At 34.8% G+C, this 17120-nt stretch overlaps 1 protein-coding gene across 1 annotated transcript in view; it reads left to right on the top strand.

Moving 5' to 3' along the window:
* LOC128246169 (leucine-rich repeat-containing protein 71-like) overlaps nt 1-16909 on the top strand; it is a 53958-nt gene extending 37049 nt beyond the window's left edge. The window contains exons 4-9 of the mRNA XM_052964358.1: nt 6044-6079; nt 9782-9826; nt 11219-11298; nt 14499-14607; nt 15359-15471; nt 16476-16909. Of these exons, the coding sequence (XP_052820318.1) occupies nt 6044-6079; nt 9782-9826; nt 11219-11298; nt 14499-14607; nt 15359-15471; nt 16476-16616 (524 nt within the window). The 3' untranslated portion in view covers nt 16617-16909. The remainder of the gene's footprint in view (nt 1-6043; nt 6080-9781; nt 9827-11218; nt 11299-14498; nt 14608-15358; nt 15472-16475) is intronic.
* Nucleotides 16910-17120: the final 211 nt, after the last annotated feature.

Here is a 17120-nt window from a genome sequence, read left to right as displayed (position 1 = left end):
AAGGCATATCTATGAGGCTATGAAAAGAGTTTAAAGATATATCTATGAGGCTATGATTAAAGAGTAAAAGGCATATCTATGAAGCTATGGTTAGAGGAGTAAAGGCATATCTATCCAGGGGCTATGATTAGAGGAGTAAAAGGTGTATCTATGCTGTGTCGCGTAATGCCAACGCTCACTTAACTTTCGTGATAGTTCGTTCAGTAACCAACCAACAACTGTTCAAGTGTTCTAAGTCTTTATTGTTCCACGTTCTTTCTAAGTATAATAATCAGTATATAATACAGCATGACATTTAAGGTAATCCCACATCCTAACTGCCGTCTATTAAGGACCCAAGGCCGGTCTCCTTGCCGTGCCTAACCTCACTCCAACTCTCTCTACATTAAAACATGCGTTCATATATACTGCTGATTTCGTCTAGTTTGTGACAGGTGTGCATATCTAATTTCTTGTTATATACAAAAAGATGTATTCTACAGTCATGAACTGTCACGCTAATTGGTCTAATAGCCAGCGGCTATCACGAACTGTCAGCATCTAAGTAAATCTACATTTGATCACCATGATGAAGTATTTGCTTTTTTTGTTACAAATAAACTTTGAATTCTACTATTGATATTGATTTAGTTATTACTTTAAAGTGTTTCATACGTAAGTTTTATGTTACGTGACACTTTAAAGTGTTTATACTACGTTACGCGACAGCAGCTATGAAAAGAGTGTAAAAGGCGTATACATGAGGCTATGAAAATAGTGTCAAAGCATATCTATGAGGCTATGAAAAGAGTGTAAAAGGCTTATCTATGTAGCGATGGAAAGAGTGTAAAAGGCTTATCTATGTGGCGATGGAAAGAGTGGAAAAGGCGTATCTATGTGGCTATGGAAAGAGTGGAAAAGGCGTATCTATGTAGCGATGGAAAGAGTGGAAAAGGCGTATCTGTGTAGCGATGGAAAGAGTGGAAAAGGCGTATCTATGTAGCGATGGAAAGAGTGGAAAAGGCGTATCTATGTAGCGATGGAAAGAGTGGAAAAGGTGTATCTATGTAGCGATGGAAAGAGTGTAAAAGGCTTATCTATGTGGCTATGGAAAGAGTGTAAAAGGCTTATCTATGTGGCGATGGAAAGAGTGAAAAAGGTGTATCTATGTAGTGATGGAAAGAGTGGAAAAGGTGTATCTATGTAGCGATGGAAAGAGTGGAAAAGGCGTATCTATGTAGCGATGGAAAGAGTGTAAAAGGTTTATCTATGTAGCGATGGAAAGAGTGGAAAAAGCGTATCTATGTAGCGATGGAAAGAGTGGAAAAGGTGTATCTATGTAGCGATGGAAAGAGTGGAAAAGGTGTATCTATGTAGCGATGGAAAGAGTGGAAAAGGTGTGTCTATTTAGCGATGGAAAGAGTGTAAAAGGCGTATCTATGTAGCGATGAAAGAGTGTAAAAGGCGTATCTATGTAGCGATGGAAAGAGTGGAAAAGCTGTATCTATGTAGCGATGGAAAGAGTGAAAAATGTTTATCTATGTAGCGATGGAAAGAGTGAAAAAGGCGTATCTATGTAGCGATGGAAAGAGTGGAAAAGGCGTATCTATGTAGCGATGGAAAGAGTGGAAAAGGCTTATCTATGTAGCGATGGAAAGAGTGGAAAAGGCTTATCTATGTGGCGATGGAAAGAGTGTAAAAGGCGTATACATGAGGCTATGAAAATAGTGTCAAAGCGTATCTATGAGGCTATGAAAAGAGTGTAAAAGGCGTATCTCTGTAGCGATGGAAAGAGTGTAAAAGGTGTATCTATGTAGCGATGGAAAGAGTTGAAAAGGTGTATCTATGTAGCGAGTGAAAGAGTGTAAAAGGCGTATCTATGTAGCGATGGAAAGAGTGTAAAAGGCGTATCTATGTAGCGATGGAAAGAGTGGAAAAGGCGTATCTATGTAGTGATGGAAAGAGTGGAAAAGGTGTATCTATGTAGCGATGGAAAGAGTGTAAAAGGCGTATCTATGTAGTGATGGAAAGAGTGTAAAAGGCGTATCTATGTAGTGATGGAAAGAGTGTAAAAGGCGTATCTATGTAGTGATGGAAAGAGTGGAAAAGGCGTATCTATGTAGCGATGGAAAGAGTGGAAAAGGCGTATCTATGTAGCGATGGAAAGAGTGGAAAAGGTGTATCTATGTAGCGATGGAAAGAGTTGAAAAGGTGTATCTATGTAGCGAGTGAAAGAGTGTAAAAGGCGTATCTATGTAGCGATGGAAAGAGTGGAAAAGGTGTATCTATGTAGCGAGTGAAAGAGTGTAAAAGGCGTATCTATGTAGCGATGGAAAGAGTGGAAAAGGCGTATCTATGTAGTGATGGAAAGAGTGGAAAAGGTGTATCTATGTAGCGATGGAAAGAGTGTAAAAGGCGTATCTATGTAGTGATGGAAAGAGTGTAAAAGGCGTATCTATGTAGTGATGGAAAGAGTGTAAAAGGCGTATCTATGTAGTGATGGAAAGAGTGGAAAAGGCGTATCTATGTAGCGATGGAAAGAGTGTAAAAGGCGTATCTATGTAGTGATGGAAAGAGTGGTAAAGGTGTATCTATGTAGCGATGGAAAGAGTGTAAAAGGCGTATCTATATAGTGATGGAAAGAGTAGAAAAAGCGTATCTATGTAGCGATGGAAAGAGTGTAAAAGGCGTATCTATGTAGTGATGGAAAGAGTAGAAAAGGCGTATCTATGTAGTGATGGAAAGAGTGGAAAAGGCGTATCTATGTAGCGATGGAAAGAGTGTAAAAGGCGTATCTATGTATTGATGGAAAGAGTGTAAAAGGCGTATCTATGTAGCGATGGAAAGAGTGTAAAGGGCGTATCTATGTAGTGATGGAAAGAGTGGAAAAGGCGTATCTATGTAGCGATGGAAAGAGTGGAAAAGGTGTATCTATGTAGCGATGGAAAGAGTGGAAAAGGTGTATCTATGTAGTGATGGAAAGAGTGGAAAAGGTCTATCTATGTAGCGATGGAAAGTGTGGAAAGAGTGTAAAAGGCGTATCTATGTAGCGATGGAAAGAGTGGAAAAGGTGTATCTATGAGGCAATGGTTAGAGGAGTAAAAGGAAAGGATAAAATAAAACAGAAGTGTCTCAGTGAATGTGTGTTAGACATTCAAGGTAATTTTTATAATGGACATAGTCATTCAAATTTAGAGAAACTTTATAGATACCAATTCCTTTTGATTTGAAAAAAGTCAAATCTTAATTTCAAAAAAGGCTTGAAAGGTTTCAAGAAAATTTGTGATCTAACCTTTATGTGTATGGATAATTATATAAAGTGTATTTTTTTTACCATGTATTACATTCTGGTTTAGCACATACAAGCCCCTGAGAGACCACACGGAACCTGATTACAAACCATCAAGTATGCCTTGAAAATGAAACAAGAAATTAATATTCACTGTTTTTATAGCATGGGTAGGCATGATGCAAATAGCAGGAATGTTAACAGGTAGGGAAAACACATGTTTAATATCAAAACAACAAAATGTAATATCCACGCACGCTTTTAAAAAATCCCTTTGACTCCCATAATGCCCCCTGACCTTTGAAAGCCAAGACGTCCAGTTTGTATTTTACTGCAATCCATTTCATTCATATGTCAATGTTTTGGAACTGATATGACATTGCATTCCTTCATCTTTCATGTCTGTCAGAGAGTAAAATGACACCAACTGTTTATACATTAAACATTGTTGTGTTTGCGTCACGTCTATAACCTTGCCCAAATGCTCAATCGCTAAAAAACGAAACTGTTCATCTTACCATTGTTATTGTCTGGGTTTTTTAATCTGTTACCGTATTTTTTTTATATCCATTGAATGTGTTTCCTGTTGTTAAAGACAAAATTCTGTGTGATGTGGTTTCCTTCTGGATCTTATGAAAACAGTGCATGACCCAGTAAAAAATATTCTTGGATTACCAGTGGTATACCATAACATTCCAGTGGTAAACATAAATCATTGGTAATCCAGTGGAATACCACATGATACCAGTGGAATACCAGTGCATTTCAGTGGTAAACATAAATACATTGGTATTCTAGTGAATTACTAACCACGTAATACAAGTGGAATACCACTGCATTTCAGTGGTAAACATGAATACACTGGTATTCCAATGAAATATCACATAATACAAGTGGAATACCACTGCATTTCAGTGGTAAACATGAATACACTGGTATTCCAATGAAATATCACATAATAAAAGTGGAATACCACTGCATTTCAGTGGTAAACATGAATACACTGGTATTCCAATGAAATATCACATAATACAAGTGGAATACCACTGCATTTCAGTGATAAACATGAATACACTGGTATTCCAATGAAATATCACATAATAAAAGTGGAATACCACTGCATTTCAGTGGTAAACATGAATACACTGGTATTCCAATGAAATACTACATAATACCAGTGGAATACCACTGCATTTCAGTAGTAAAACACAATTACACTGGTAATCCAGTGAAAAACCTATGGTAACCAATAATCAAAAGTGGTATATTCCACTGGTCATATTTATACAAGTGGTATACCACTGGATTTCCAGTGAATATAGTGACGATAGAGATTGGAATAAGGCCGATTCGAAGTACACTGAATTTTAGCCAATGGCATACCTTTTTGAAAAAAGGTTCCATCAAAATTGATTTGATGATATTTGTTATGTGTGAATCATAGGTTTTTTTATATTTGAGGTTAGATAATGAATTTCTAGGGCATGCATTAAGTTTTCAATGTTAGATGCAAAAGGACTCCACGGAGATAATTGCGGGGAAACTTTGTGACGCCCTAATTAAATATATTTGTATATTTACTTTACCTTTTGTCACGATGAAAACAGTTTAAACAAACCAAAGACTAGCTTAATCGTTAAATGTCCATAGTGATTTTAATTTTAAACAGGGGGTAGTCAATTTGTCTTGAATAGATTTGTCTTGAATAGAATTTGTATATTTTCAATTTCAATCTTTTGAAGATTGGTATTATGATTGGACAAGATGTGACTTCAACAGAATCTGTTCCTGCTAGTTAATTTTAAATCATTATGGACATGAAGCACTGTTAAGATACCCATTAACATTATTTTGTTTCTCCCATTTTCGTATTTCTTTTTCATTCTTTTCATTATTGTACTATAATACTATAAATTAAAAAAAAAAAATTCTAAATTTCATAATTATTTTTGTTTGACCAAAAAACATGTTTATATTTTAGTGATTTTGTAATGATATATAACGTAATAATACTCATTCCGTAAGAGCTGAGTTTTTCGCCATACATCTTATCATGCAATTTCATGAAGAAACCATCCATTCTGTGTCTTAAAAATACCCTTGCTAATTGTTGTTTTATTTGCTAATTAGCGTTTGCTAAACTGTTGTTTACGTTAACTCTGGTTGACACCGTTTTACCAATAAAAAGTAATATTTCGTTTCTATGGCACATTTTTTGGAACGGCTGTGGAGTACACTACTCTCATAATCGCATTTAAAAAAACTCATCACATATTATGTATACCACTGACACTTGTTTAGAAGATGAAAAATAAACGCTAAATTTCTTAGTGCTCTGTGCAAAATGCCTATCAAATGCCCCTATACTCAGTCTCAGCGCATGCCCCAGCTCCTGTATAACTCACTCCATGAAATAAATAATGACTCAATTAGAAATTGGCAGTTGTTTACATACTTTATGAAAAATTGGCAGTTGTAATCTGCAAAATGGATTTCTAGCTGTCAGAACTCTTCAAAATGATTAAATATGAGTCGGTCCAGTGATCTCGTTGGTAGAGGCATGAGTCTGAACACTGTTTCCTTCTAGGGCAATATTTTGTGGTATTTAACTCTGGAAAAAAAGTTTATTTTGGGAATGACTGCAATAAAATGGGATCTAAAAAAAGAATTAAATGTAGCGGTGCCTGAGAATCAAAATATTATTTTTCCTTGGCCTAAGTGTGCTGTGCTATTCACCAATGGCTTGTTGTTTTATTTTTGTCCCGTCGTGTCTAGGCGGTGGAGCAAACGTAGGTGGTAGAAGCTCGGGAGGTAAGTTGTCTTGTTACAAGCATGTAATCAGAGTTTATTATATGTTTTTATGTTCTTTATATTTATCATATATTCATTCTTTTTTATATATATGAGAGGTTTTTTTTATAATTATTGTTTATTTTATACCTGTTGAATTTCCATTTATATTATTCAGGTGTTCTTAAGTTCAGGACTTCAATCCTGAAAACAGGATTAACAGCATTTAACTTCAGAGTATTGTTTAGTTTTAAATCTGTCATTTGCATTAAAAACAGTATAAAGAAATTTTGAAAATTACTTTTGACTTTTGAAACAATTTCACAAGAGATGTATAAGCCTTAACGCTGCTTTGGTCATGAATAACTCTACTGTAAAAAGACTCCAGGCTATAAGTGAGGGTTGAGATCTTTTTAGCTGCTAAAACCCTTGACTATTGTAAGATTAAAACATAAATTATAGAAACCAGAAAGAACCTGTATATCACGCTGTGTTTTCTGGTTCCGTATCACACAGTTATTGATAAGTTTTGTGAGTGTACGCCAATCAATTTCCGCTTTATTTTAATGGGAAAGAAAAACGTCGGTCTGTTATCAAAATTTTAAGGCTTTTGTAAACCAATCCATGCATCTTCATTATTATAATGAAAAATACTTAAAAGGTATGAAATTAAAGAAATGCTTTGTTTGCTGTTGATCTGTCGGATTGTATCACTTCACGTTGATAGCGTAAATACGCATTGTACTCAATGCCCTTTGGTCTCATGCAATATGGTCTTTGCCCAAGCAGCCCAAAGTGATACATTCCCACAGATTATCCAACTATCATGATATGCCTTATTTATTGCCTTAATTGTTTCTGAACAGAAGTTTTTAAAGGGACTTGACACTTGGCAGATTTCGTTATGCTGACCATCTTGGGTTTTTTTGTCCTGAAGTCTGTGTTATGAATTTATTTTCTAGAATAAGGAACAGGTTTAATAAAACATATTTTTAACCAGGTTTTCGCAAAGTGAAGCCTTGTTATTAGAATGACGTATGTCGTTGTTCAGACTTGATGGCTTGCAGCTGGCAAGCTGAGTTTAGCGTCTTTAACTCACCTATGGTTTGGAAAAACTTATGTCAAGGTTGACTTATTGTGAGCAAATTTGGTATGTTGGAAGGGTTTATGGAAACCATTCATAGGATTAGATTTGAGGCCCTTTATATAATGCCTAGGTCAATAATAGAAAAATGGTTTAAAATCAATATCTTGATTCTTCAGTTATGGTTGTCTTTTATCATCACCAAACTTGGTATGTAGGAAGAGTTTATGAAGACCTTTCATGGGATCGAGTTAACAAGCAAAAAATCAGCTTACCGGTACTTATATCATTCTCAAAACACAGGCTGAAGTTTTTCTGTCTATACTTTAAAGCCTGATTATGACTCGCATTGCGGCGGTTCTTGTTAATAATTCAAGTGTAAATTCTGCCATGTTTGTGAATATTTTATCTTTTAACAATTGGTACATGCTTTATCATTGTACATGTTTTAGTTTTATATTTAATTTACACTCTTGATAAAAATTTTGCTTTCTAGATCTATGTCCAATAAAATGAGAGAATTAAGTCCCTTTAAAAAAACACTGTTTTCTGAAATAATAGCATGTCATATTGATAGTTTTATTTCTTTTGATTTTTAATTTCATACCAAAATATTTGAGATATTGATATCATTTTCTTTTAGCAGCATAAAAGTGCTTTGTTAGTCTAAGTTTGCTTTTATTTAATTTTTTGGCAACATTTTATCTGCTTGTAGGAAAAAAATTTGCATCCCAATTTTATCTGCACAAATCTTTACCTTTTATTTTATGCTGAATAGGTCATTTATGAAGATTTATCAGTGAAATGAAAAAATATATTTCACTGTATCATTTAGCAGTGAAATAACAATTTGATATTTTTCACTTTTTTTCCGGCACTTCCAAATCAAATTTATTAATACCAGCGTGCACATTGGCAAGGACACAATTTTAATGATGTCATATCCTAAATGACAATTATATTCACATACCCTTTGGTGCATTTTTCTGAAAAACTACAATTAACTGTCTTTTTATATTCTTTTAAGGCATATAATTAAAAGAAAATTGATTTGTTTCCATGTAAGATTGCAATATATTTCACATTGTTAACACCAAGCCAGCGCAACGTATTTACGCATGTGGGTTACATTAATTTAAAAAATTATGGCCAAAAATGCCATCAAAGTCGAGGTCTTAACTTAGCTAAAAAATGATATCAGAATAAAAGAAAGAGCAGCTAAAGTAAGCATAATGCTTCTCTGTGCTAGATAGGTTACTGAGTCTAAATAGGTTACCGAGTCTAAATCAATCACTTGATAACTACAAAGTCGGCAGCCTCGAATCTATAAATCCCTCCAAATACACCTCAGACCTCAACATCATGGTAGTTCCATTTTCCTATTTTTTCCTGGGGAGGCCCCCAAACCCCTAAGCGGCTACAGGGATATTCCCGCTCCCACACCCGCCCCCTTTTGTGCAGTAAAGCCTGGCTACGCCCTGATAAGTAAATAATTCACTTATGTCTTATAATAAACCAATGGTGAAATATAGAATGTGGTGCTCACTTCGTGAAATATATTGTGATCTCATATACTGTACTGAAATAAACCAATAATCCTGTATACCATAAATGCACTAAAAATTCAAGTATATTTTGAACCCATACTTGGTGTTGATAATATTGCTCATTTTCATCCTGGCTCATTTCTGTTTACATGTTTGTGTTCTGTTTTTTGTTCTTTTATCATCCAATTATTTGTTTGGGAAAAAATATTATTTTACACAACAGGGCTGAAGTGGAAATTTTAATCATTTTCTGAAGTGTTTGGCTTGATTTAAAAAAAGACATTCAGACGTTGACAGACTGCCAAAGGCCTCCAATTCTGCACTCAAATTGGGCCCGTTTCAATAAGATATTATAGCCAAAACCTTATTCCGCTTAAGAGTGCTCAGGTACAACTGTGCAGTGCTCCGCTTGTGCTCAGGTACAACTATGCTCTGTCCGATACACCCGCACAGTTACAGGCAGAATCTATACGAAAAATGTCCTTAAAGCTGCACTCTCACAGATTGACGTTCTCACAGACTGTTGTCTTAACTTTTGTCTCAAAATCAGCTGATATTGGCATCGATGCCTAAATGAATTGAGTCATATAGGGTAACTTACACTAGAACAAACCTCAATCGTTGGAAAAATTGCAGAAAATTTCAATTTTCATAACGCGTTATTAACGCTTTTAGCTATAAAATATGAATTTTCCAACTTGAATATGACAAACTGTGATTTGATCTTCTCTCAGCTTTCTTTTATCACTGGTTTCCAGACATTTCGAATGCCAAAATAGGCTCAGTCCAAGATGAAAAATTAAAAATTTGTCAAAACAGTCAATCTTTGAGACTTAAAGCTATCTTTATTGAAACGCAGTTAGTCTGTTTACCCCAAATTCAAGGCAACACCTGGAATTTTACGATCTTAAGCCTCGCGATCTCTATTGAAACGGGACCCAGTTCTTAATGGTTTAGAATATTTTTCTTGTTTTTTTCACTGTAACATTATCTTCACTAGGTCATGTAATTGGAGTACTAATTCGAACAGGTTTGAAATGACTTAATGCTAATCCCTATACAGTGATAATTTTATCATGTATTGCTGTACAGATTCCTTACTAAGTGTGCCTAATGGTGGCTCGGGTGGTCGAAGGGGTATGTGTAATCTCCAATGGAAAGAGAGTTAATTCCTTTTAGAATTTGACTTCTTCATGAATTACCTCCCTTTGAAGACAGTTTTTCTCATCTTGCTTGGGCTGACATGATGTACTCTTACCTTCTACATTAAACAACTTTCTTCTCTTAGATAAAGATATTCTTAGACAAAAATGTTATACTTGTATGTATATATAAACATTTTTTACATTCTCTATAAACTTATCCTACCCACTCGATCAAATGTTTGAAAATTAAAATAGAATTATGAAAAAGATAAAAATAAGTTATTGAATGTTAGTTATTGAATGGTATTTTGAAACCCTTGCAGCAGCATGTTCCCAAAGAGTAGTGTTTGCTGTAGCTTATAGAATGAAGACAATTACAAAGGAATGTTTTACAAATTAAAATGAGTTTATATTTATTGCATGAGATCATGTTTTCCATTTCAGTTCGTAATAAATCAAGAGGTTAAACAAATCAAATATACATGTACATCTATACATTCAAATATTGAACTATTTGTATATGATATAAATTTCATTAACTTACAATTTACTGACTCGTTTTTAAGCTTTTATTGTTACTTATAATTGTCAAAAGAATTAGGTAGCCAAAACATTAAAGAATTGTAATAATGAACAACTAATTTGTGTTTCGATTTCTTCAACAAATCACTATATTTTGGCTTTTCTATAAGTTCAAACTTCAAGTAACAACGAAATGTATCAACTAATGTTTTATATTGTTAATACGTTCTATCTCAATTACCATGATTATCAAAATTACTACATGTTTTACAACTGATGCTTACTTATTATATATTGGGCCGATCGTTAGGAACTTTGTTAAAATTAACAATGTGATTTACGAGATCGTTGTTAACTTTTGAACATGAACTACTTGCTCACATATTTAAATATAAACAAGTACATCAGTCTCAAATCTTGTTAGAAATACAGCAGATCACAAGTGTAACCATAAAGCTCCCAGAGCAGTTACGATTTAAAAGTTAACAACGATGGTGTTAACTTTGTTGTTAACTTTAACAAAATTCTCAATGATTGGGCCATAGTATCTTTTCCTTAACTGCTGAGTTTGCAGATATACATGTATCAATAAACAGTTTAACATTCTTATTGGCCTAAACTATATATTAAATTCAAAGACACATGAATGTTTTTTTCTGAAAAATTATTTTTAAGACCCATGTAGATAACATATATACTTTAAAATTTTCATCATATTGTTTATTACTATCTATTCCAATCTCATTAGTGACAGAAATAATAGTAAATGTGCAAATTAATTTTGACATAAATAATTTTTAATTGTAATATAACTTTGAAGTTGAATAATGGATGATAAATTACAAATGTTATATTTACACAGCTTCAATAGCGGCAGACTCGAAAAAGAAGGGTGGTAAACCAGCCAAGGGCCAGGGTAAACCAGCTACCCAGGAAACAGAGGTATGTTACATAACTATCCATATATGATGGTTTTAGTTATCCATAAGCAGCCGATGCCAATGGTTTGAAACTTGGTTAAGTTGTTCACAGCTAGGTTATCTTTTGCTCAGTTTGCACATTAATTAAAATGATTTCATTGGTTAATATGATTTTTGGATAAATGTATTGACCAATCAATAAACTTTTTGGCTAACTTTGATTAAAACCAAGGAATTAACCACTTTTATCAATTGGGCTGAAGATATTTAATTATACTTATATTTTCAAAAACCAGAATGGCTAAAATATTCACTGTTCAACCAAATCACAGAAGCGCTTCACAGTGCTGCGCGTCGTTTGCCGGTCAGTAAGTTTAACAAGAGGGCTAAACCCTACTGGTGCAAGGAGGTTAAGGTCGCACATACCATCGCGAGGCGCCTGCGTAGAATGTGGATGGCGGCAGGGCGCCCAAGGGGGAATGACCATGTGTCATACCGACAGTACAAACAGGCCAAAGCAAACTTTCGAAACATACAAAAGAAAAAGCAAGATGAGAGCGAAACTAATTACTTTGATGAGCTTAACAAAACCGCTGAACTTGACTACAAGTTATTTTGGAAAACACTAAAGCGTTAAAGTGGGAAGCGTCCTGATATTTGCAGTGATTTAATTATTGATGGCACCAAGTACAGTGACGATAAAGTGGTAGACGGCTTCCCGGATTACTTCAAAAGTGTATTTGATCAGGAATACCCGCTTTCATCAAACGATATTGAAACACTAAACTGCGTAAATATTTTTGCCGCAAATGATAATTTAAACAACCCAAACTTGTTAGCAAACATTGAAATCAAGGAAATAGACCACGTTATACATACTCTTAAGAAACAGAAATCGCCAGGAATAGACAATGTTCTCAACGAACACATTATACATGGTGGCGTGATTATTCGAAATGCGCTTATCAAGCTTTTTAACTCTGTGTTACGTAACGAGAAAGTCCCAGATATATGGAAATCTAGCATAATTATTCCCATATACAAAGGAAAGGGTAAAACTAAAAGCGACCCTAACAGCTATAGACCTGTCTCGTTACTTCCGTGTACCTGTAAAATATTTGGACGGATACTGCTGACAAGAATTAACAACCATGTGACCACCTCTTATTTACCATTCCCGTCGGCACAGCAACAAGGCTTCCAGAAAGGACTTAGCTGCATTACAACTGCATTCAACCTCCAGGAAACAGTTTATACACAGATTGAGAGTGGCAGTAATGCATACACCGCTTGTCTCGACCAGAAAGCTGCGTTCGATTCGGTGTGGCACAGTGGTCTATTTTACAAACTTGGACAGTTGGGAATATGTGGAAAACTCTTGCGCTTAATAATACAATCATACAGCAGTCTTAAAAAATGCGTAGTTTGCACAAACGGGAGTACATCAAAGGCCATTAACGTTAAACGCTCAGTTCGGCAGGGAGGAGTTTTGTCAATTTTTTTCTATTTAGTATACATCAATGAACTACTCGTCACACTCGAGAACAGTAACTACGGAAGCAGTGTCATGTCAGTCAAGGCAGGTAACCCATCATTCGCAGACGATATAGCACTGATTGCAGTTACCCCCCTTTACCTCCAGAAGTTAATAGACATTGTGTACTTTTATTGCAAAGACTGGAAAATGGATATAAGCGTAGCCAAATCAAGCGTTGTGGCCTTTACAAGTAAAAGGACGATACCAGTTGTAGGACTCCTTTATGGAGATATATGTATAGATCAAGCAGTCAATGTAAACCACTTAGGAATTAGACAGGATTCCAATTTAAAGTTTTCGTTAAGAATTCAGGAAAGACTGCAAAAGGCTAAAAATGCATTTTTTTCTATGGCTGCACAGGGTGTACACCCTTTCGGAGTGAACCCTTTGGTAAGCGCCGATCTTTACAAGAAAATAATCAAGCCTATAGCTCTTTATGGTTGTGAATTATGGTGTAACCTTACTGCGCATAACATGTATACTATTGACAAATTTCAGCATTTCATTGTTAAAAAAATACAGGGTTTTCATATTTCGACAAGATCAGATATGTGTGAAGCAATGGTTGGACTGCAAAAGCTTACCTGCGATGTGATTATTAGGAAACTTGTGTTTTTACACAAGATATTAAGCCTTGATTGTAAAAGTACATGTCGAAATATTTTTATACGCAGATATTTGTCATTCATATCTTGTAACACTACCATAGAGTATGGTTTTATTCCAGATATTTGTAACACACTCTGTAAATACGATCTTCATTCTGTTATTAACAATGTTTTAGTAAATCCGACAACATTGCCGAGTAAGTATGTATGGAAAATAACTGTCAAGCAATTAGTGTATAGATACGAGACTGAAATGTGGAGATACAGAATTATGACAGACTCTGACTTTGCTCGCTTCAGAATTTTACAACCAACTATCGCTCCGTCAGTTGTGTACAGGACGTGTTGTCGTGCTGCTCAGAGAAACATTATGCACGAGGTTGCAAAACAATGGTGTCGCAGCTGTCGACTTGACTCTCTAACACTTTGTCAAATCTGTAATGTCCAAACCACGGACAAAATTGTTCACCTAGTCAGCGAATGTGCAGCAACAACTGAATTGCGAACTAAATATGTGTGCGCTATTTCATGTTTCGGCATTGAGTTTGTATCAGAGATACTTCAATTGGACGAATCCATGTTTACTATGAAACTGATGGGTGCACCTTTAGCGCCACTGCTTGACAATAATGACAATAAGGACTTTCTCCTGATATCGTTCCAATTTATTAGTGACTGTCTGTCATGTGTGTAAATTGTTACGAACATATTGTATTGCTGTATGATGACGATGCCCACTAATTGGGATTATGTATGGTCACACGTTATTTGTAATAGTTATTATTATTATTTATTTGTAATTACACATTGCTGATATGTTTCTTTGAAATGCTTTAGAAATTAGATATATATATTTGTACATATCTATGCATATCTCCTTTTAGGAGGAAATAAAGATTTTGATTTGATTTGAGGCACTGTTCTTGAATGTTTCATCCGACTGGGTAACAAAAGTGTAGCTTTGATTTGCTCGAGAATCGGCAAATTAAGTGATACTCTTTTATCCACTATAATGTTGAACTTATGAATTAATATTTTATTATCTTCCACTATAACGAAGTGTTTACACTGTTTCAGACGTCTGACAGTCCCGAGTTTATAAACCCACTTCTACAAGGAGGTGACTTGATTGATGGGCAGTTGTGGGTGGCAGGAAACAGGGTGCTCATTAACCTAAACCTTACCCGTAAGTCTATATTTAGAAACTCGGATACACTACTGCGCTAAGCTTCGTTATAATGTACCCTAGGCGATTTGGGTAGGAAAATCTCATAATCATGAATTATTACTGAGGCAGTTTCATTGGTCCCACAAGGAAACCTCTCTGGAAATCTACATATGCACAGACACTCGTAGTAATGTTTTCCTGTAGAAATGTGCTCTGGCTAAAGCTTTAATTGAACTCAGTTCGCCGGATTTCTACAAATTTTAAATCAGCTACTTAAACCACTCGCCTGCGGGGACCATAGACAGTAGAGGGCTATTGAAGAGTATTTATTTATGACATTCTGTTTCATTGGAAGAAGAGTTGTCACCCCTGCCTCATTCATATTCATGTAAACAAGATTTTGTCAAGTTAACTTTCTCTGGGTATGTTATAATGAAGTGTAACAGAAGAAAGTACCGTGGTTACCGATGATTATTTTTAGTATGTTTGATTATCAATGATAATAATAGTTGGGGTAAGTTTGATATAGATAGTTTAAATATGGAGTCATGAATGATAGGAATAGATTTGGTAGGTTTTAAATATATATTATATTGAATATGGAGACTTGATTGACAGAAAGCTAGGGTGCCAGGAAACATGTCAATTATTAACCTGAAATTCACACATAAGTTTTTACTTTACTATTTTCAATGATATTCCATATTTAACTGGAGGGATAAGATTGAAATATTTTGTATGAAAACTTATGTTGCCCTACTTTCTCCAGGTAATCCAATTGGGGAGAGTGGCCTTGAAGCTCTTCTAAAGGCCATGCAATACCAGGCGACCTTGACATTGGACAGCCACGGAGGCACTGGACTCATGAGACTACTTGTTGGTGTGAGTAAATTTAACTTCCGCTTAAAGTCCTTGAGACTACTTGTTGGTGTGAGTAAATTTAACTTCCGCTTAAAGTCCATGAGACTACCGTACTTGTTGGTGTGAGTAAATTTAACTTCCGCTTAAAGTCCATGAGACTACTTGTTGGTGTGAGTAAATTTAACTTCCGCTTAAAGTCCATGAGACTACTTATTGAAGTGAGAAAATATCAACTTTAAATTTATGAGACTACTTATTGGTAATAGAAAATATCAACTTAAAGTTCATGAGACTACTTATTCAATAGAGAAAATGTCACCTTAAAATTAATGAAATAACTTATTGGAGTGAGAAAAATCAACTTAAAGTTCATAAGACTAATTGTTTTTGTTAGTAATATCCATTTTAATCTATTTTATTTTGAACATTTAAAGGGACTATACACGTGATTGGCACCCAAAAAAATATTTTTTCAGTAACAAATCTCAGGACAATTATTTAATAAAATGTTTTACTCTTTAGTATCATAATTGTAAAAAAAATACCAAAAAGTAAACAAAAAATCGAGTCGGAGACCAGGTTTGAACTGAGGTCGCCAAAATTGCAGTCCAGTGTTGTATCCATTGTTCTACCAAGGTTTACGATATATATTAGGAATATTTAAGATATATACCTAACTTGATAATATCACGTGATAACATCGACTAGCCAATCACGCATAAGAATGAATTCTACTAGGTAATCTTTTTTAATGGAAAAATACGAAAAGACTGCGAAAAATAAATTAATTGTTAACTACGTGGTACTTCAGTTAGTAAGTTTGAATGTATTAATTGTACACATTGATACCAAGTTTATAACAGTTTTCGACAATTTTCTCTTTTTTTCGCTAGTTCATCATAGAATGTATAGCCCCTTTAAAGAGATAATTAATTGTCATATATTGTAAATGTAAAGAAATGTAATTGTTATTACAATACATCTTACTCAGGCATTGGAGAAAAAATGACAACTATTTTTTGCAGAGAAGCCGCAGATCAGAGCACTCCTTCAGTCGAATGACCCTCCAACGTGAACATGACGTGATGCAGAAAATCAACGACCTGATGACCCCTAAAGACCCATTCTACAAGCCCCCTCCACAGACCCCGGATGTTGAATCTTAAACTCTTCTTTTTTTAAAGTGTATTTTTAAAACGAGCTTTTAAAGCTTGTTGAACATAATGGTACTGGCCAAAAAATATTTAAGGTTTAAAATCTGCTTGTTGAAACTGTTGCCGGCAAAATCGTTCAAACAGATCTGTTTTAATTATTTAAACAATTCCTGATATTAATATCCGTCCATAAATGTTTTTTCTTCATGCTTTATAGACAAACTTAAGCAAATTATTTTAATTATGTGCTAGCTGAATAATTTCTGAGAAGTAAAGTTATTTATGCAGTCTGTGATAAACTTGTTTACCTTGTGTTTTGTACCTTGTTGTATTTTCTATGAAATAAATTTGGAAATTTACAATGATGTTAGGAATTATATTTTGTCTCCCCCTTTTTATGGGGATACATATTGTTTTTGCCCTGTCCGTCTGTCAGTCAGTCTGTATGTCACACTTCATTTCCGCTCAATTACTGTAGAACGCTTGGACCCAGGAACTTAATAGATGGACCAAGAA

Source organism: Mya arenaria, chromosome 9 (genome assembly GCF_026914265.1).
Source record: "Mya arenaria isolate MELC-2E11 chromosome 9, ASM2691426v1".
NCBI classification, from domain to species: Eukaryota; Metazoa; Mollusca; class Bivalvia; order Myida; family Myidae; genus Mya; species Mya arenaria.
Note: the sequence above shows the minus strand (reverse complement) of the source record. Positions and strands in the feature narration are given on the sequence as shown.